The 20,303-nt window shown below is 39.7% G+C and overlaps 1 protein-coding gene across 2 annotated transcripts in view; it reads left to right on the top strand.

The window, feature by feature from the left end:
• FOCAD (focadhesin) overlaps nucleotides 1-20,303 on the top strand; it is a 297,139-nt gene that overhangs the window by 61,247 nt on the left and 215,589 nt on the right. For both annotated transcript variants that reach the window (XM_032880503.1, XM_032880504.1), the window contains exons 6-7: nucleotides 8,962-9,063; nucleotides 16,776-16,980. In XM_032880503.1, coding sequence (XP_032736394.1) covers nucleotides 8,962-9,063; nucleotides 16,776-16,980 — 307 coding nt within the window. The remainder of the gene's footprint in view (nucleotides 1-8,961; nucleotides 9,064-16,775; nucleotides 16,981-20,303) is intronic.

Below are 20,303 nucleotides of genomic sequence, written 5' to 3'. Positions count from 1 at the left end.
ATGAAAGGCCTAAATAACCAAACAACATCCTGGTATTTCATAGTGATTAGAAAAAGATACAACTCTCTTGCCTCCCACATCTGCATCTTTAAGAATGAGCATAATTGTGGCACCTGGGTGGCTCAGTCGTTTCAGAGTCTGCCTTCAGCTCGGGTCATGATTCTGGGGTTCTGGGATAGTCCCACATTGGGCTCCTTGTTTGAGGGGAGTCTGCTTCTCCCATTCCCTCTGCTGCTCCCTATGCTTGTTCCCTCTCTCTCTCTCTCTCAAATAAATACAATCTTAAAAAAGAAATGGTGTAATCAATCAGGTGTATTGAGATAATAAATGAGATTCTGTTTTGAGCTTTCTTCCTTTGTAAGGGAAATTCAGGTTAGTTTGTTTCTGGTGGTGGTGTACTTCACAGGATACACATGAATTTTTCTCTAAAATCAAGAATAGGGTAACTAAATTTAAGATCGTATCTGGCTGAATTAAATTTGAAAAAAAAATTTTTTTTAAGATTTTATTTATTTGACAGAGAGAGATCACAAGTAGGCAGAGAGGCAGGCAGAAAGAGAGAGAGAGGAGGAAGCAGGCTCCCCGCCCAGCAGAGAGCCCGATGTGGGACTCAATCCCAGGACCCTGAGATCATGACCTGAGCTGAAGGCAGAGGCTTAACCCACTGAGCTACCCAGGCAGCCCAAATTTGAAAAATTTTTAATGTTTGTTTTATTTAAGTAATCTCTGTACCCTATGTGGAGTTCGAACTCATGAGCCCCAAATCAGGCATCCCCTGCTCCACTAACTGAGGCAGTCAGGCACTCCTGAAATATTTTTTAATGCATTTTTTTTAGATATAATTTATACGCCATAAAATTCATCTTTTTAAGCCATACAGTTCCGTATTATATCCACTAAGTTGTCTACCCATGATCACTATCTAAATCCAGCCCATGTTCATCCTCCCCTAAAAGAAGCCTCATTAACAGTCATTACCTAGTATTCCTTATACCCAATCCCTGGAAATAGATTAAAAAACAAAAAAAGATACTACTTTTTTTGTATCTGTGGATTTGTCTCTTCTGGACATTTTATATAAATGAAATCCCTACGATATGTGGCCTTTTATGCCTTTCTTTTTCTACCTAGCATAATGTTTTCAAGGTTCATCTATATTGAATGGTTGAATATTATTCCATTACATGGATATACCACATTTATTCTGTAGTCTTTTTGTATGCTTACCAAGTCAAGTGAATGTTTAGTGTTTTTGCCTTTTACGTTTATTTTTGGAGGTGGGCTATTCTTTGTAAGTTACGGAAATGAACTCATTAGTCTTTAAGAGTAATTAATGTTACATGCAAGTGATGAATTACTAAATTCTACTCCTGCAATGAATATTACACTATATGTTAACTAGAATTTAAATAAAAACTTGAATCAAAAAATTTCTTTAAAGAGTAGCTGTTTGTTTTTCATATCTATGCAGATTTCTGTATTACATAACATTTACTTTTCTTTCTTTCTTTTTTTTTTACATTTACTTTTTCTTAATGAGGTTGCTTGGAATCCTGTAATTCTTTAAAAACAAGACCGTCTGGAGCTTTTTTTTTTTTTTTCTTTTTGGGTCAAAGTGAACATTTTGCTTTTGGGGGAGCTGATTATTTCAGTAATTGAATATATTATCTAAAGGGATTCCCCTGAGATGTAGCTGTTTGGTTTTATTTAGCATAAAATAAGCATGACACCATTATTAAATCATCTGTGCTACACAGTCTAGCTGCCATAAGGGATTGGAACCAGTAGAATATGTTAATGTATTTAATTTTGCTGAAGTTACAAAAAACTTCAGTACTTGTTGAACTACCATTTTGGGGTATGTCATATATAATCTTTTTTTGGGGGGGGGATCGTGCTTTGTAGGTTTTTTTGAAAGCAGGAGTTTAACAAGCCTGAATTGCAGTAATCACCTTACCTATACTTTAATTTTCTGGTATTTACTGTTTTTTGGAGGGGGGGTATAGGCAAGAACCTTCTTTGAGAATCTCATAAAAGTTTTGATCCTTCCTTAGAAAATATACCCACACATACACATACATACATGTCCTTAAAATTTTGCCTGTCATTTCGGACAACTTGTGAATTCTTGCTTTAATGATAAAGGGACATCTTTATAGAAAAATCATGAAAATGAATACAAGTTAAGAAGGGATTATCAGCATCAGATCTGACTCTGAGAAAGCCCAGAGGAGTTAATGATAAGAAAGAAACCAGGGCAGTAAGAGGGGAAGCATAGCCATTACTTTCCAAGGGCCATCTGGCTCTTTGCAGTTTAATGCTTTCTGTTGAACTGCATGTTTTGCTTCTGTTTTCATTTCCTCTTTTCTCTCCTTTTTCCCACCCAGGGAAGTCTTTGTTCACAGTTTATAGTTCTAATCACCTGGGGTTTGCACTTGGGATTTATAATCACACCTAAAGAATAAGCTACACATATTGTACGGTCTTCCACTTAAGCGACTGCCCCTAGAAAGTGCTTTTAAGTTCTTCTAAAGGTGAGATGTTTAATTTAAAAATTGCTTTGGTAATTTGGTGATCGTTGTCCTTAAGGGCATAAAATGTCCTTCTGGCCTTCTTAGCCTATTTATCTTGTCTCTAGTTTTTAAATTTAATTCAACTTTATTTTTATACATATATATATATCATGTATATACACACACACACACACACACACACACACACATATACTTTTTACACTCATGGCTGCTAACTTAATAGAAGTTTTGAAACCCTAAGTATTTGTTTGTTTCCCCACAGTCATTACCTTCTACCTAGAATAATTTTAAACTTTTGACGTTGTCACACACCTTTTTTGTTAAAACCCTGCCTCTCAAAATAGGGATCCTGCAAAAGGTTCATTATGAGGGCAGAATCAATTGTAATATGAACTATGTTTTTGAAGAAATCTCGTACTTTCTCTCTCTGCCTTATGGACCCAAAGAAAATAGATTTGTCAAAATTCATCCACATGTCCACATTAAAATACTTTTTGCTCCAGAAGTTTTCTTTTCTTGGTAGCTTATGTGGAAAGGAAAAATACAAGTGTCTTAAAAATGCAACAGGATAATTCCCAATTATTGTGTAATTTTTCTTTTTTATTCCACATTCATTGTGGAATCTTGAATTTTTGTTAGGCTTTTTTTTTTTTTAATCTTAAAATCTGTGGGACTTTTTTTTTTTTTTTTTTTAATCCCTTTTTGGCTTCTAACCAGCACTTTCAAATCAAAATTCAGAGCAGGTAGAGAAATGCTTTTAAAATGCATATTTGATGTAGTAAGTGCTATGCTATGCTTCTGAAAGGGCCCGGGTCACAGCTGCATACATGAAAATGCATGGTGACTGTAGGCATTGTTTCCTCACACAGAAAAGGCAGTCTGTGTCTATCGCTGAATTTATGATGTAAATCAAATCCTCCCGTTCCTGTATTCAGCGACAGAGCAGAAAGGTTGAGGTGACCTAAAGGTTACAAATAACTTTTGCTTTTTGATTTGCCTACCGCAAGACGACTTTTTTTTTTTTTTAAACTCCCTCTTTTCTATTAAGATTGATGTATTTATACTTGGAAAGGTGAATCTAGTTACATATCTTATTCTGTCATTGCCTCGGTGCTAGTCTAGTGGAACCGCGCGTTTATCATTCCTTCCTGCCCCCACTCAGTTCTGTTAGGATGCGTGTACTGCGCTATATTGTTGACAATATTATTAAAGGGTGGGGAGGACTTGAGTATTAGGTACCAACTCTGCGTGCTTCCTCTGTGTGTTTTATCCCTGAACAATGTGGACTTTGAAACTGTGTACTAGAGGCACTGTGGGGCGTTGGTTTTTCACGATCCAGGGAAAGAGTTTGAAAAGGTGCTTTGGGGAGAGCCTGTGTGTGTGTGTGTGTGTGTGTGTTACATTTATTGTAGTTGTGCCTCGGCACCAAGAGGGAAACCTAACAAGAATAAGATAGATCCAGCTTTCAGACAGCTTCTCCTCTAGTTTAAGAAACAAATCTACCTGCCGGAGAATCAGGACGGTACCAGGTTGATGGAGTGTTCCGTGTGCTCGGTACAAGGGAAATGCGTCACTTACAATGGCAGTTAAGACATTTATAAATTGTGAAATGGGAAGGTGCCAAAGAACGGAGGACAAATCGGTTTCTCCATGGCAGAAACAAAAACCACATGGTGAGGGAGAGAGCAGAGGCACTCGAGGCCAATGAAGGGTGACCAGATAGCCTGGTTTGTATTGATTTTAACCTTTAGAAACAGTGGTCTTCTCTTTTAAGAGGAAAGCAGAATCTATTGGAAGTCTCAGGAGTTGGGAAGTTCTAACTTAAAAATGTGTGCTCCTTCTGGGCTCCGTACTTCTCTCTGAAATAAATATGGTATGCTTTATCTCTTTGAGATTAGAAATAGGAAATTCCTGGGGTGCCTGTGTGGCTCAGTTGGTTAAGCATCTGCCTTCCGTTCAGGTCATGATCCCAGGGTCCTGGGATCGAGTGCCTCATCGGGCTCCCTGCTCAGTGGGGAGTCTGCTTCTCCTATCCCTCTGTGTGCGTGCTCTCTCTCTCTCTCAAGCAAATAAATAACATCTTAAAAAATTAAGAATAAAAGTAGACTCCTTTGTGAGGTTTAGATTTTATTAAACATTGGCCTTAGAGCCACCTAAACTTGGCCTAGAATTATTAACAGTTGAGAGCCTTCTGTATTGCTTTCTGCCTTTCCAGGGTTTGGCGCTACCTCTAGTCTGGAGCAGTATGAAGGTAAGGGCTTTAATGGGTCCCTTGGGTTGTATATCTTTAGCACTGGAAGGTTCTTAGTCTGATGTCTTCGTTTTACAGATGAAGAAACTTTGCTCAAGAGAGGTTAATTCTCTTGCCCGAGATCACATGGTTTGTTGCAGAACCTCAGTGTAAATCTGGAACTCTTGACCCTTTCAGTTCCTTGCTTTCCCTTCACTATTTTACCTCTACCTCTCTACTTGCAGTTTTTCCTGAGATAGGATTGTGGCAGCCTAACAGTAAGTGATTCCAGTGATGCTAGGTAGGCACTGCTTATATAAATAATAATGATGACTGTGTCCCACTATTATGTTTGTTACTCACAACTTGCATAGCTTATTGTCTGCCATTATTAATTTTACAAGTGATCAGGTTGATTGTATGGTCAACCCATCTATCATTTTGAATAAAGTATTATAGTCAACTTTTTAAATAACTTGAATAGCAGTTACAACTGCTTAACCTTAAAATTTCACTTAATTGAAGTGAAATTTTGCTTGGTGTTCTTTTGTACACGTTCTTTTTTTGATCAGCAGTGCTTCTAATGAAGAGCAGAGGTGAATTACTTAAACTGTGGACCCTTACATTTACCTTGACCTTTCTCAGTTGGATATACTTGAATGAAGTGGAGTGGCCAATGAGCAGTGAATGAGAGGGAGAAGGAAAAGAGAAATCTTGAATAATCCATAAATTTAATAATCCCCACATGCATCAAGAATGAATTATACTTACCCTTATGACGTCTTAAATGTTCCAATGATAATATTTTAAATAGGAAAATAACTATTTTCTCTCATACCCAAATTAGTAGGTATATTATTGAAGACTGTTTATTTTGGAACATGATTCTGTGTTTTGCAAAGGAATAATTTTCCATGAGTTTTCCCTTTGAAATTCTGGAGTTTCTGCTATATTGTGATAGCCTTGTGCACCTAATGTTAATATTTGAGGACTATATTTCCATAAGAAACTTACAATTTTGAGTATGATCGATTGCTTTGGTTCATTGTAAGGAAGGGTGAAGGTGGAATCAAGTCTTTTTTTTTTTTTTTTTTTAATAGCTCTGGGATGGTACCATGGTTTAATCAGTTTTGTGCCTCTCCTGAGTGCTTGTCATTTTACAGTAATGCAGTGGTTCTTAACCAGGGGGCAGTTTTGCCCCCCAGGGACATTTGGTAATGTCTGGAGACATTTTCGACTGTCATAACTATATTGAATGCTATTAACATCTTGTGGGTAGAGGGCAAGAATGCCGCTAAATATCCTTCAGTGCACTGGACAACCCCCAAAAGAGTTCTCTGACCCCAAATAGCGGGAGTGCAAAGATTGAGAAAACTTCGTGCATGGCAGTTGTACCACAAAGTATATTGAATTAGAAAATGCATTCATTCTGTTCAGCTTTCTATATTTGTATTCGCATACCAATTTGATGATTCACAAGGGAGAATTTAGCTCTTTGCTTCATTATGCTCAAAGTAGTAAAACAAAATCTTGGCAATTATAATTGATTTTAGGTTAGTTGTATTCAGTTGAAATAGTATAATATTATCCAATGTTAATCGCTGGTGAGATTCAGTGTTCTTATTTTGGACTTCCCTTCTGCCTCAAGAGCGCTTCTTGGAATCAATATTTTGTATTATTCTCTGCAGTATTTATACTTGGATTTGATGTAATCAGTTCTTTGGAAAAGTTAGTCTAAATCAGTAATTCATCTGGATAATCCCTATTCTCCTATATTCTACTTTGTCTTGTCTTTAATGTTTAAGTCTGAGATACTAAATAGACTTTGTTGAATCCAGTGTCTAGCAAAACAGGCCTTCAGCTTCATGCAACAAAGCTAGAGTGGTTCGCATAATCCCAGTGAAGTAGAAGTGAAATTATATTGCATGTATGTGCAGCATTTCTGATCCTACTTTAAAATTACTCCCGCAGGGGTGCCTGGGTGGCACAGTTGGTTAAGCGACTGCCTTTGGCTCAGGTCATGATCCTGGAGTCCCGGGATTGAGTCCCACTTGGGGTTCCCAGCTCCATGGGGAGTCTGCTTCTCCCTTTGACCTTCTCCTCTCTCATGGCGCTCTCTCTCTCTCTCTCTCTCTCTCTCAAATAAATAAATAAATAAAACCTTCAAAAAAAAAAAAAATTACTCCCTCTGGGACACCTGGGTGGCTCAGGTGGTTATGTGTCTGCCTTTAGCTCAGGTCATGATCCCAGGATCCTGGGATCAAGTTCTGTATCGGGCTTCTTGCTCAGTGGGGAGCTTGCTTCTCCCTCTGCTTGCCACTCTCCCTGCTTTTTCTCTCTCTCCCACAAATAAATAAAATATTGAAAAAAAATATTACTACTTATTTCTGTTGACCTGATTTAACTTGGACACAAGTTTTAAACTGTAGATAGAAAACAAAAACAACCCACCAAAACAGTAGATACTTGAGGTGTTTTTTGCAGGGAGGGGGGTGGTGAGGATCAAGTTGGAGTAAGGAATGACTTACAAGGGAAGAGTATTGGAAAGCATGTAAGTGCTTTATGATCACACACAGTGTGTGATAGTACATAATGATGTGATAACTTGTTGGGTTTTCTTCTTAACTAGTCATAAATGCCGCCATTAAGTGGAGGATTAACGGATGGTCCTATGTGATGTTCCTCGTTTCAGTGTAGTGCTTGGCAGGAGCCAAACCCATACTGAAAATGATAGCCGGTGCTGTTCTTTTCTTTTTATTCGTGTTTCCTGGAACATGACCTATGGAAGTCTCAACCTTTGAAGTCTGACTGATGTGACATTCCTGGGAGACTGTCAGGATCTGTAACATTTGTTTGTTAACATCTGTGGCAATTAGAGTAGAAGCAATTCTAGGTAGGTTTCAGTGCCAAAGAGTTTGGAATTTGGAAATAGGATTTTGATGGGATTTTTGAGTATTGGCAGAAATCGTTGGAGTGATCCCTTAGCAATGGCAGTCATCGGATCAGTCAGAAATAGCCTGTGGTGTGACAAACAGGAGGGTGGCAGAAGTGACGTTAGTGGCTGGTAGGTCAGGTGAGGTTGAGGAGCATGGGAGGAGGTGGTGGTGTAATACGCGGGAACTGTGGAGTCTCGTCAGAACCGTGCCTCTCGCGAGAGTTTCCATGTGAAGGACCTGCCATGCTTTTTTGTTTAAGACAGCCAGACATCCAAAAACTTCCTGACTCTTCACCTCCCTCTTCTGGTTTTTTTTTTCCTTGTAGTGGTTCTCAGCCCTGGCAACACGTTAGAATTGCTGGAAGAGTTTTTTAAAATGACTAATGACTAAAAATGACTAATAATCCCAGGATCCTGGGATCATAACCAACTGAGTCACCCAGGCACCCCCTCTTTAGGCATCTTAATGGATGTATCCCAAATAAAAATTCTCATTCTTGTTCAATAGAAATTTTAAGAATTTTCAGTTTGGGGACGCCTGGGTGGCTCAGTGGGTTAAGCCGCTGCCTTCGGCTCAGGTCATGATCTCGGGATCCTGGGATTGAGTCCCGCATCGGGCTCTCTGCTGGGTGGGGAGCCTGCTTCTCTCTCTCTCTCTCTCTCTCTTTCTCTCTCTCTCTCTGCCTGCCTCTGTCTACTGTGATCTCTCTCTGTCAAATAAATAAAATAAAATCTTAAAAAAAAAATTTTCAGTTTGGAGAGTTTATTTTGAGATGGGAGAAAAGTTTTCTTTTTCCTTAAATATGCTGGGGGAATGGAGCCACACACTGAGAAGAACAGGGTAAGTAGGAACCGGGAGGGAGAGAGTGCTTATAAGTTGAGGCAATGTTAAAAGAAATAGAACCTTCCAGACTTGGAAAGAGGAAGAGGAGGTGGCCCAAGCCTTCCAGGAATGGAGAAACCAAGGAGATGGATAGGACTGAGCTCCTGGATTCAAGAGCTTGACCAAAGTCCCAAGGGTTACTGTGTGGCAGACTTTGTGTTCTAATTTGGATCCCTGAGACTCAAAGTTGATTCTTTTTTCTGCAAAACAGGTAGAGGAAAAGAATGTTAGTTCTAATCACCCAACTCTGCAACAAATGGTAGTTTTGCATCCTGGAAAAAGGTTTTTAGATGGCATTGGCTCTTGTTGCTGTATTTGGATGTTGAGAATTTGTAGTCTGGAAATCACAGCTTCCTATGTAACTTTTTGTGCTTTTCAGAAATCATCCTCAGCCTTTGATCACTATGCTTGAACACAGACCTGATTGCTGGCCGGTACTTTTGCAGCAGCTGACGGCTTTTTTCCAGCAATGCCCTGAAAGGTAACGTAGAATAAAATAAATGAGGGATATGGAATGGCATATGCTTATTTTAAAGCTTTTTTTTTTTTTTTTAAGCTGCTTTGACTATATTTTCTCTTGAATAAAAGAAGTGTTTTAGAATAGGAGATAGTTGTGTTTTTTAATAGTAAAAGGCAAAACAAACAAACAAAACCCACCAAAAAACAAACAAAAAAACCCTCAAAAGCCCTACCAGATCTAATTGATGGTTGAAATATTGAATATGAGAAAAGCTATTATTAAAGAAGTTAAGGCTTCTCTGCTTAGTTGGGAGTCTGCTTCTCCCTCTTCCGCTCCTCCCCGATCATGCCCTTTCTCTCTCAAATAAATAAATAAAATCTTAAAAAAACACACACAAAACATTAAGCATTGGTTACTTAGGAAAGTTGACTGGAAATATTTGGTAAGCTACTACACAATACATAGGAAAGATAGCTTCTTCCTCCGGAAATTGATGAGTGAGTGATCTCTCCACTGGAAACCTTCCAGTTGGAATCAAGTAATACCTCCATACATGGGCTTAGTTCAGCTTCACCAGCGTGTTCTGATGGTCCTCAAAACTAACCCCCCTTCTTCCATTCGTATTGCCATGATACTGGCTCATATCCTTATCTCTTTCTGTGGCTTTTGCCACCTGTTCCTAACTGGAATCTGTGCCTCCAGTCCTGTCCTGCTCAGAGCAATTCTCTCAAAATCCATCAGGATGTTATATCAAGAGAGTAGATCTTGGGACGTCTGGGTGGGTCAGTCCATTGAGCATCTGCCTTCGGCTCAGGTCACGATCTCAGGGTCCTAGGAATGAGCTCTGCATTGGGCTCCCTGCTCAGCGGGGAGTCTGCTTCTCCCACTACCTGTACCTCTTTGTGCTCGTGCACTCTCTCTCTCAGAGAGAAATTTAATTTATTCATTTGACATAGACACAGTGAGAGAGGGAACACAAGCAGGGGGAGTGGGAGAGGGAGAAGCAGACCTCCTGCTGAGCAGGGATCCTGATTGGGGCTCAATCTCAGGAGGGACCCTGGGATCTTGACCTGAGTCAAAGGCAGATGCTTAACGACTGAGTCACCCAGGCACCCCTCAGATAAAAAAATATTAAAAAAAAAAAGATGAGAATAAATCTTATTGTATCACTCCCTTGCTTAAGTTAACACAATTGTGGTTTTCAAACTGCACTTGCATAATGTGGGCTGAGGATGGGGACTGCCCTTTACCTCGTTAGCTCTTTCTATAGAACCTGCATATTGATATCTTATGGCAGCTTTCTACTGGCAAACAATAGTGTGGCTTCCGAAATAGTTGGAAAATCCCTGGACTAGACGGTAAAATTGAGTTTGTTATGCTAGGCTCTCTTTCTTACACAGTTTCAACCTATTTCCCCAGTTTTCTCTGGACTTACTGGTTTATGGATGGTGTATTCATTGGTACTTGGACTTGCTTTCGATTCCACACAGAGAACCATGCTGTTCCCTTTCCTCCGTGTCTTTGCTTATCAGTACCTACCTTATTCTTGAATTTTACCCCAATTATCAGTACCTATTTTACTCTTGAATTTTACTCTTTCCTGACTCATTTCTCTCTCTTAAATCTCTCTGCTTCGAAGTCCTTGCTTACCAAGCTGAATGAGGCGTCTGTTTTATGTGGTCTCATAGTAACTTCAGCTGTGATTTGTAACATTATTGTACTTCATTATTGTACTTATAATTCTTCTCTGGGAAAACTTTCTGAGGTCAGGGGCTGTGCCTCATTAGTCTTTGTATTAATAAAGCCTGGCCCATTTCTAGTTGCTCTATAAATATTGAATTTATGTACATGAGGTGCGTTGTAGAGGGCTTTATAATATATAATATTACTGCATACTTAGTACCATCATGCAAGGTCATAATAGGACACCATTGTCCCAGGTAATCCAATGCCTGAGTTACATTCACCACACTAGCTCCATTCATTCATATTTTCTTGCCCTTGAAGGTCTTACCATGTCCTATCCATACAGTTTCTTTTTTTTTTTTTTTTTAAAGATTTTATTTATTTATTTGACAGAGAGACACAGCAAGAGAGGGAACATAAGCAGGAGGAGTGGGAGAAGGAGAAATAGGCTTCCTGCTAAGCAGGGAGCCTGATGTGGGGCTCGATCCCAGGACCCTGGGATCATGACCCGGGCCGAAGGCAGAGGCTTAACCCACTGAGCCACCCAGGTGCCCCTCCATAGAAAACCATTTCTGAGTCCATAATTTCAGTGTTAGTTGGGATTTCTAGGCACGGTGTACTGCCACAGGAAGTTTTAAGGGACATAGGGAACCTTGGATCATCTGCCAATGAGAAAAATCAGTGTGACATTTGGATGATAGCTCAACAGAAACATCACTAACCTCTATTCCCTCACCTAGATTGCATTTTCATTGGTAAGATATTAATGTTTCCTAAATAAGTTTTTGTTCATCTTTATCAGAAAGTAAAAATAACAAACACATTTTTAATTTTAATTTTTTTTTTAAATTTTATTTGACAGAGGGAGACCCAGGGAGAGAGGGAACACAACAGGGGGAGTGGGAGAGGGAGAAGCAGCTTCCCGATGATCAGGGAGCCTGATACGGGGCTCGATCTCAGGACCCTGAGATCATGACCTGAGCTGAAGGCAGACGCTTCACAACTGAACCGCCCAGGCACACGCCCCAGGCACACCCCCCAAACTCAAACATTTTTTTAAAGAGGATTTCTTGCTCTTGTTAAATAGATAAGGATTTTTAATAAAAGATGCTGCTGCTGTTGTGCCAAATTTATTATTAAGCTTGTTTTTTTTTTTTAAGATTTTATTTATTTATTTGACAGACAGAGATCACAAGTAGGCAGAGAGGCAGGCAGAGAGCGAGAGAGAGGAGGAAGCAGGCTCCCTGCCGTTCAGAGACCCCAATGTGGGTCTTGATCCCAGGACTCTGGGATCATGACCTGAGCTGAAGGCAGAGGCTTTAACCCATTGAGCCACCCAGGTGCCCCAAGCTTGTTTTTAGGGTAATCCTCAAGAATATCTTTCTTTTGCAACTCTTGAGTTAGCCATCGTGTAATTAATTACCTTTTGGTTATCTTCATTTCAAAGGAGTATTCTGTTGGGATTTGGATGTAGTTATTATAATGAAATAAGTCCAGATATTCATAAATTAAAAAAAGATTATTAATTGACTTTGGTTTTTTTCACTGATAAGCTTCTGTTGACTCTTTTCATTCAAGTTCTCTCATGTTAGATTATGCTATCAAGAGCCTTTTGGAAGTTCTTTTTCTTTCTTTCTTTTTTTTTTTTTTGACAGAGATCACAAGTAGGCAGAGAGAGAGGGGGAAGCAGGCTCCCCGCTGAGCAGAGAGCCCAACGAGGGGCTCTATCCCAGGACTCTGGGATCATGACCTGAGCCGAAGGTAGAGGCTTTAACCCACTGAGCCACCCAGGCACCTCATCAGAAGTTCTAAATTAAATTTATTTGCCAAGAATAATTTCAGTTGCCTCGTGTCCACTTTTACACTATGGGGTTACTCTTTGCAGAATGAAATTCATATTTCTGGTTGCATTTTTCAGCAGACCAACCATTAGTTTCCTGAGATTTAATTGTAGAGCAAGTTAGCTTAGGAACTTAGTAATTTCAGTTGTTTGGAAGGTAATGAAGGAAGGTTGGTGATTTAATTTGCTGAGAATATAAACAGTGATTCACAACTAGGGGAAGAAGGCAAAATGTTGTGAAGAGAGCTTGTATTTTGGCTCTTCCTGTGTTAGGAATTGTTGATTAGCTGGGTTCATTTTTAATATGTAGATGTCCTGACATGACAGTGTATCTTCATGCTAGATTTTTATGGGCATTATTTTCTAATTAAATTCTGCATTCATTTATAGAAGGCCTGTGATGTTAAGACCTGAGAATTGCATAAATTGTCATAGACCTGAGAATTGCATAAACGGTCGATGATGTCATTGTCTCTAGGCCTGGTGCTTCCAAGTTTATCTAGTCTCATGTATAATTTCTCAGATGAAGGAATGAAGGAGAGCAACATCAAATGACTTTCTCAGGGTCACAGGATTAATTAGTGGTTGAGATGGGCCCAAAGCCTCAGTTTCTTGACTTTCATTCCAAGTTTTTCCCTACCGCTTCTCCCTCTGTGAACATAAAGAGACACTTGGGTGTAGATAGATGCGCACACAGTTAATTACATTTGTAAATATTCTTAATCACTTTGGGATTTCAAATTGTCTGTTTTATTATATTTCTTTTCTCCTTCAGACCTGTCAATTTCATACCCCACTGAAATGACAGTCATCAGATACCACCTAGAAAATACAAAATCTAAAATCAGGACAGATTAAGCCAAAGAGATTTTAATTTTTTAAAAATTCTTTATTTGGTCATTTATTTATTGATTTATTTTAAAAAAGATTTTATTTATTTGACAGAGATCACAAACAAGCAGAGAGGCTGGCAGAGAGAGGGGTGGGGGAGAAGCAGGCTACCCACTGAGCAGAGAGCCTGATGTGGGGCTCCATCCCAGGACCCTGAGATCATGACCTGAGCCGAATGCAGAAGCTTAACCCACTGAGCCACCCAAGCAACCCCTAGTCATTTATTTATTTTAAAGATTTTATTTATTCATTTCATAGGGAGATAGAGCACAAGCAGGGAGAGTGGCAGGCAGAGGCAGAGGGAGAGGGAGAAGCAGGCTCCCCACGGAGCAGGGAGCCGGAAACAGGGTTTGATCCTAGGACACCTGGGATCCTGCTGTGAGCCGAAGGCAGATGCTTAACAGCCACCCAGGCGCCAAGCCAAGGAGGTTTTTAAACCTTATATTGTCCTGACAAAGCTCAGCATTATGTCCGTGATGTCAAACAATAATAGCCTCTTGGAAATACGTTTCTTTACGTGAATCCTGCAGTTTGCCTTTAGCATCTCGAAGTAGGAGAAAACTGATAAGCTGTTTGTGGATGTTCTTGACACCTGGAGAGTGTTTATTCTTTGGGGGAAGGTGTTATTAGAGATGCAGAAACAATGTTTCTTAGATCTCTCTCTGGAAACGTCTTTGTATTCTAACCTACACATACATCGTCTGCTTGCTTGATCTATGAAGATTTTTTTAGTTTCCTAAAATGGATGGTTTGATAAAAGGCGTGTTTCAGTAAGAATTATGAACTCAGAAATCCTCAGAAGTTTTTTTATAGATTGTGTAAATATTTGTCTCTTGAGGAAAAAATCCCTCCAGCTTGTGAGCTCCATCAGATTGAGTATTTTTTCTGTTTCTTGCTTTGTTTCTAGCACATAGAAGGGTGAATGGGATACTGTAGGTACTCAGTAAATTTTGCCAAGAGAATAAATGAATAAGTAAATCTTACCAGTTTGGTAACTTGAAAATATGTTAATGGTGTTTTGAAATCACATTGCTGTTTAATGTATAGTTTTATAAAATTATGTGTCAAGCATAATTTAAATAGCATTTCCTCCATGAAGTATTGAAGTATTGTACTCTCTACCTTTCTTTTAGAAGTTTTCACTTTATGTCTTCTAGTCTAGGACCAGAGCTGATTGCCATTGTTAGATTGTGCACCTCTTTTTTTTTGTTTGAGGGAGACAGAAAATCCCAAGTAGGCTCTGTGCTCGGGCTTGATCCCATGACCCTGAGATCATGACCTGAGCCCACACCAAGACACTTAACTTACTGAGCCACCCAGGTGCCCCTAGACTGTATTCCTCTTAAGGATAGATAATGCCAGGCACCTGGGTGGCTCAGTCGGTTAAGCTCTGCCTTCAGCTCAGATCATGATCCCAGGGTCCTACAGTGGAGTTCCACATCAGGCTCCCTGCTCCTTGGGAAGTTTCTTCCTCCTCTCTCTCTCTCTGTGTCTCTCATGAGTAAATAAATAAAATCTTAAAAAAAAAAAAGATAATGCCTATTCACCTTTATAGCTTATCTAATAATTCCTTATGTATAATAAATATGAAGCAATAAAATAAAATTATGATATGTGCATGCTAATTGTAATACTACTCTATGATGTAGTATAACTGAATCGATTAATTTAGTAATTGAATATCTCTTTGGAGGCCTACTATGTCATTATCGGTGATCCAGCAGTAAACAGAAATCCATGCGGTCATTTGGCTTATAGTATGGCCCGAGATAGAGAGAGGTATTTAGTAAATGATGACAATATATTCATTGTCCTGTGGAAACCCATAATGGGGCTCTGCCTTTCATTAGGTTAAGGGAAGGCCCTCAGGGAGTCATTTTATTTTATTTTTTTAAAGATTTTATTCATTTATTCGACAGACAGAGACCACAAATAGGCAGAAGCAGGCAGAGAGAGAGAGGAGGAAGCAGGCTTCCTGCGGAGCAGAGACCCCCATGTGGGGCTCCATCCCAGGACCCTGGGATCATGACCTGAGCTGAAGGCAGAGGCTTTAACCCACTGAGCCACCCAGGCGCCCCAAAGGAGTCATTTTAAAGGCAAGAACTGGAAGGTGAGAGGAATTAGCAGAGGAAGGAACAGGAAAGGAAAAAAAGAGGAGAATGTTCTAAGTAGAGGGAACAGCAAGTGGGAAGAACATTCAGAGAACCTGACTGAACATCTGAAAGACATTTAGTGTAGCTCAGTGGAGAGCAAAGGGGAGTGACCAATGAAGCTGAAAAGACAAGCAGAGGCTCAATTATGGAGGGTTTGTGAGTTGGGCTAAATACTTTATCTTAAGGGGGCACGCTCTTTTAAGCTGGTTAATGACCTGATCAAATGTATATATCTCAAGGGTAATTCTAGCTAAATTTTAGTGACTTCGGATGAGTTATTGAGGTATGTTGAAATCTAAATAGATATGAAAGATATGTAAAGCCTTCCTCCTTTGAGTGGGAAGAGCTTAAGAGGAAGGACTTGGCAAATTACCTTTCTCCTCTTTCATTTCTGCATCTGCGCAATGGGATGGTTTTATTTCATAGGGTTGTGGTGAGGACATGGATTGAAAGGCATGAGGTGCAATATCTTGGACACCCCATGTGTTGACCATTTGACAAGTAAATGTTAACGGTTCATGTAGTCTTCTTGGGATGTCTGTATAGTTTTGTTTTCCATAGAACTGCCCCTGTGGGGGGCCCCTGGGTGGCTCAGTGGGTTAAAGCCTCTGCCTTTGGCTCAGGTCATGATCCCAGGGTCCTGGGATCGAGCCCCACATCGGGCTCTCTGCTCAGCGAGGAGCCTGCTTCCCCCCTCTCTCTGCCTGCCTCTCTGCCTACTTGTGATCTCTGTCTGTCAAATTAAAAAAAAAAAAAAAAAAAAAAAAAGAACTGCCCCTGTGGGGTTTTTCCAAAAGTGCGTGCCCATGTCCTATCCCTGGAGCGTGCATCCTGACTTCTGCAATTCCGAAAAGGTTCTAGGGTCATTTTGATGTCCACCAAAGCTTGGTCCTGCAGATGCAGATGCTATTTTAGTAAGCGAGTAAACATTCTTGTAGTCCTGGGCATCAGGCTTCTGGACTCCTGGTGTTGTCATTTCCCCCAGGGTGCAAAGACCTGGGAGGCATGGATCCCGGTAAGTAGTGGTGGAATTGAAGAATCACAAAATCAAGTTACATTCTGTGGTATCCTAGCGTGTCATGAACTATAAGTTGATGTTTGACAATTACTGCTTGGTACCCTGTTGAACTTGGTGACTGGCTTATGCATGAAATGATTTGCAGGTCAGAAGTTTCGTGTATCCAAATAATGGCACCATTTCTATGGTATCTCTATTGCGAACCATCCCAGTTACAAGAATACGCTAAACTGCGCCTAATGCTGCTAAAAGTCTTACTTCAACCCCGGGTTCCTGGTGACCCAGAGCAACCATCAGTCTTGGAACAACAGATACTTCAGCTGTGTTGTGACATGGTTCCGTGTTTGCAGGTAAGGCCCCTCGTCGTCCTCCACTGATGCAACAGCAGCGTCAATCAGTGTTGGTTGTTCCCATCAAACATAGAGTAGAACCCATGATTTGCAAACTTGGATACAAGCCTGGTTCTAGAAATGCTCGCAGGCTTTTGGAGATGAGGAAGTAACCAAATATAGATTTAACATTTACACATATCCTGTTATAACTAAGTTCATAGACCTGTAAATCAATATAATCTATTTTAGGATTAGTAAGAAATAAAAGGTTTCTGTTGTTCAGGGAAGACTTCTCAGGGTAAAGAATTTTCAGTTGAGTTCCTCCTTATGCTAGACACAAGAGTTACAAGAAAGAAAACAAAACTCTGTACACATTAGAAAAAGGTGTGCCTCTGGGCAGATACAGCCCTGGAAATGCAGGGCATGACCAGCTGAGCGCTGGCTAGAGTCCAGGTTCCACATGTTTCCTGACAATGTACTCGGTGACCCTGCTGTCTCCTGCTTGTGAGAAGCCCACAGTCTAGGAAGGGAGTTAAGACAAGTATGTAAATTCTCATAATTCGAAGTAGATGGATCAAAGATGTCGAACAGGCATGGAGAAAATGCTGGGGAAGTTCGAGGGAAAAATAAATATGACCTAATGTCTCTATAACTGCAGATTAGAAAAAAGTGCCACTTACCACTGGGTTATGATGTCAGTGTAAGGATTAAGTTATCAGGCTGTCCCTCTCATCGTTGAGTTTTCCCGTTTGCCAGGAATCTGAGTGCCACGCTGCTTAGCTGATGGAGGGAATCTGTGAGGATTTTTCAGAGTGATCACTTGTGGTCACAGATGACCTGTTTTAAGTTTGTGTTAGCAAAGAGTGACTAGACTGAGTCTTTCCTTTGTGACTCATAAATGGGCTTTCCTGTAATCAAGGCAGAGAAAAGTTAATTAAAATGAATTCTCCTGTGGCTTTTCCAAAGCTTTTGTTTTGTGTGGGCAGTAAAGCACTGTATAGCAGAACAACTTGGACTGGGGTACACTTTTCCCAGCTCGTGCTTACCTTGCCCAGTTCTGTGCTCTCTGCTAGATGTTTGCCTTCATCCCCTTGAACCTGGATCTGTGAGCCTAAGTAATTTCCACAAGTGAGCTCTGCGAGATATTTGGGGGAATCTGTGGCTTATTAATATAATTGAGCTAGGCGAAGAAAAAAAGGAGTTGGGTACATCATTTGGAACTAATGGAACTAGCAACATAAATACGTTTAATCACTTAACAAATTGGCTTTATTAGAGTATGAAGAATCTGAGCGTCAGGAGGGATTTTAGTAGGAATGTAATCCATTTTCCCACTGATTACAGGTATTTCTTAAACTCTCTGAGATGACCATCCCATGACTAAATTTTTAGGGATAAGAAGTGAGCTGTTTTGCAAGGCAGCCTTTTTGTTTAGTACTTCTTTTTTTTTTTTTTTTTTAAAGATTTTATTCATTTATTTGAAACAGAGAGAGAGAGATCACAAGTATGCAGAGAGGCAGGCATAGAGAGAGAGAGGAGAAAGCAGGCTCCCCGCTGAGCAGAGAGCCCGATGCGGGCCTCAATCCCAGGACCCTGAGATCATGACCTGAGCCGAAGGCAGAGGCTTTAACCCACTGAGCCACCCAGGCGCCCTTGTTTAGTACTTCTAATTGACCTGCATTTTCCTTTTACCCATTAGTTTCTGTTCCTTACAGAACGAAACAAAATAGGCTTTTTAAAAAACCCACCTACATCCTATTTTGTGTTGTTTATTTCTTTCCTTTCTTTTTCTTCCTTTCCATCCTTCCCTCCTTTCTTTCCTTCATCACTTTTTTGTACTAGGGTTTCCAGACTTTTCACTGTCTGTTGCCAGGAATTCTCTAGTTTATTAGTGCTCAGAATGTATTACTATGAAATGCTCTTTTTAGAGCTGAATACACTCCTGTATTTGTGGTCTGACCCATGCTGTGCACATGAATAGACTCTCATCAATTAAAAAAAATGTTATTTTAGGAATAGCCATGCTGCCGTGTTGACCCATGATGAAATGATGTTCATGAAATTTCTAGTTTCTTTTCATGCCAGTTGCTCTTCCATTTAATATTTGTATTTGTTTGTTTGTCTTTAATTTACCTGCCTTAAACTTCACTGTTGACTTTGGTCCAAATAGTTCCTTCTTTTTAATTGTGACTCTTGTCATTGCACATGTAATCCATTGTACGTAATCTATTGCTACATCAAGACAGAACATTACAAGTATTGCTAAAAGTATTGGTAAAGATTACAGAGTCTTTAATGCTAGCTTGCTAGCATTTTTTTATTATGGAAAATTTCAAGTATACACAAAAAATACATTCAAGGAAATACATTGTCCAATAAACATGAGGCTTTGTCTTGGTGTCAGTCCCTTTTCTTGGTGCCCTTTTGCCTTTCCCATTGTAGGTTTGCAAAAGAGTAAAATAATTTAGCTACTTGACTATTTATCTTTTTATAAATTACTATTTTCTGTCTCTTCTCCCTTGATCTTTTAATATCTTTTTTCCCTCTTGTTTGCTAGGAATTTTTCTTTTTGTATAACTTATAGTCCTTTTGGGTTATTATGGTGGTAACGATTGGTAAAAGGTACAGCTGGTCAACTGTAGGCTTTCCTCTTGATAAATTTAACAGACACAAGGCTTCTGATTGAAGCAGATGGTTCATTGTTTGTAATCTCTGGTAAATGCCAGTGTGTCTGTGAGCAGGACCATATCCTTAATACCAACTCCAGAATTTTGATCGGAACAGCTGGGTTTGAATTGAATTGGGATTTTCAAGAGCACCCAAGTCCTTCCTTTCTAATGCATTAGCCTGTTGAGAAGACACCCTACCATTTGAATATGGTCTTTCATTGCATCTGCCAAGTGTGGCAATGGTGCTCTCAGTTAAGGTTGTCTGAGCAAATTCTTCCAGATGAAGGGCTTAGTAGTACATTAGAATAACACGCCAACCCTTTTCTTCCAGGTAACTGTTGGAATTGTTGAGAGTTCATTTGGAGAGCTCAAAACCAACTCTGATTAATTTCCTTCAACATGTTGGCACAGTCTTTGTCGTTTGTCTTAAAAAAGAAAAATCTTCACTCAGAGAAGTCAGAAAAATAAACGAAAAGAATTTGTGTCAGCCAGCAGTAACAGAAACAGTAGCAAATTGTATTTTGGTTAGTGGCAAAAATAAGGCAGAGTTTTTACCTGGTTTAATTCTCTTTGAGTTACGTAAATGCTTCATCTCTCTAAGTCTTTATAGGTTTAGAAAAGATTGCCAAAACTTCTTAGATAGTTTAAAATTATCCTTTGTTTTGTATATTA

The sequence above is a fragment of the Lontra canadensis genome, unplaced genomic scaffold (genome assembly GCF_010015895.1).
Source record: "Lontra canadensis isolate GAN:19392208 unplaced genomic scaffold, GSC_riverotter_1.0 scaffold70, whole genome shotgun sequence".
Classification (NCBI taxonomy): Eukaryota; Metazoa; Chordata; class Mammalia; order Carnivora; family Mustelidae; genus Lontra; species Lontra canadensis.
Note: the sequence above shows the minus strand (reverse complement) of the source record. Positions and strands in the feature narration are given on the sequence as shown.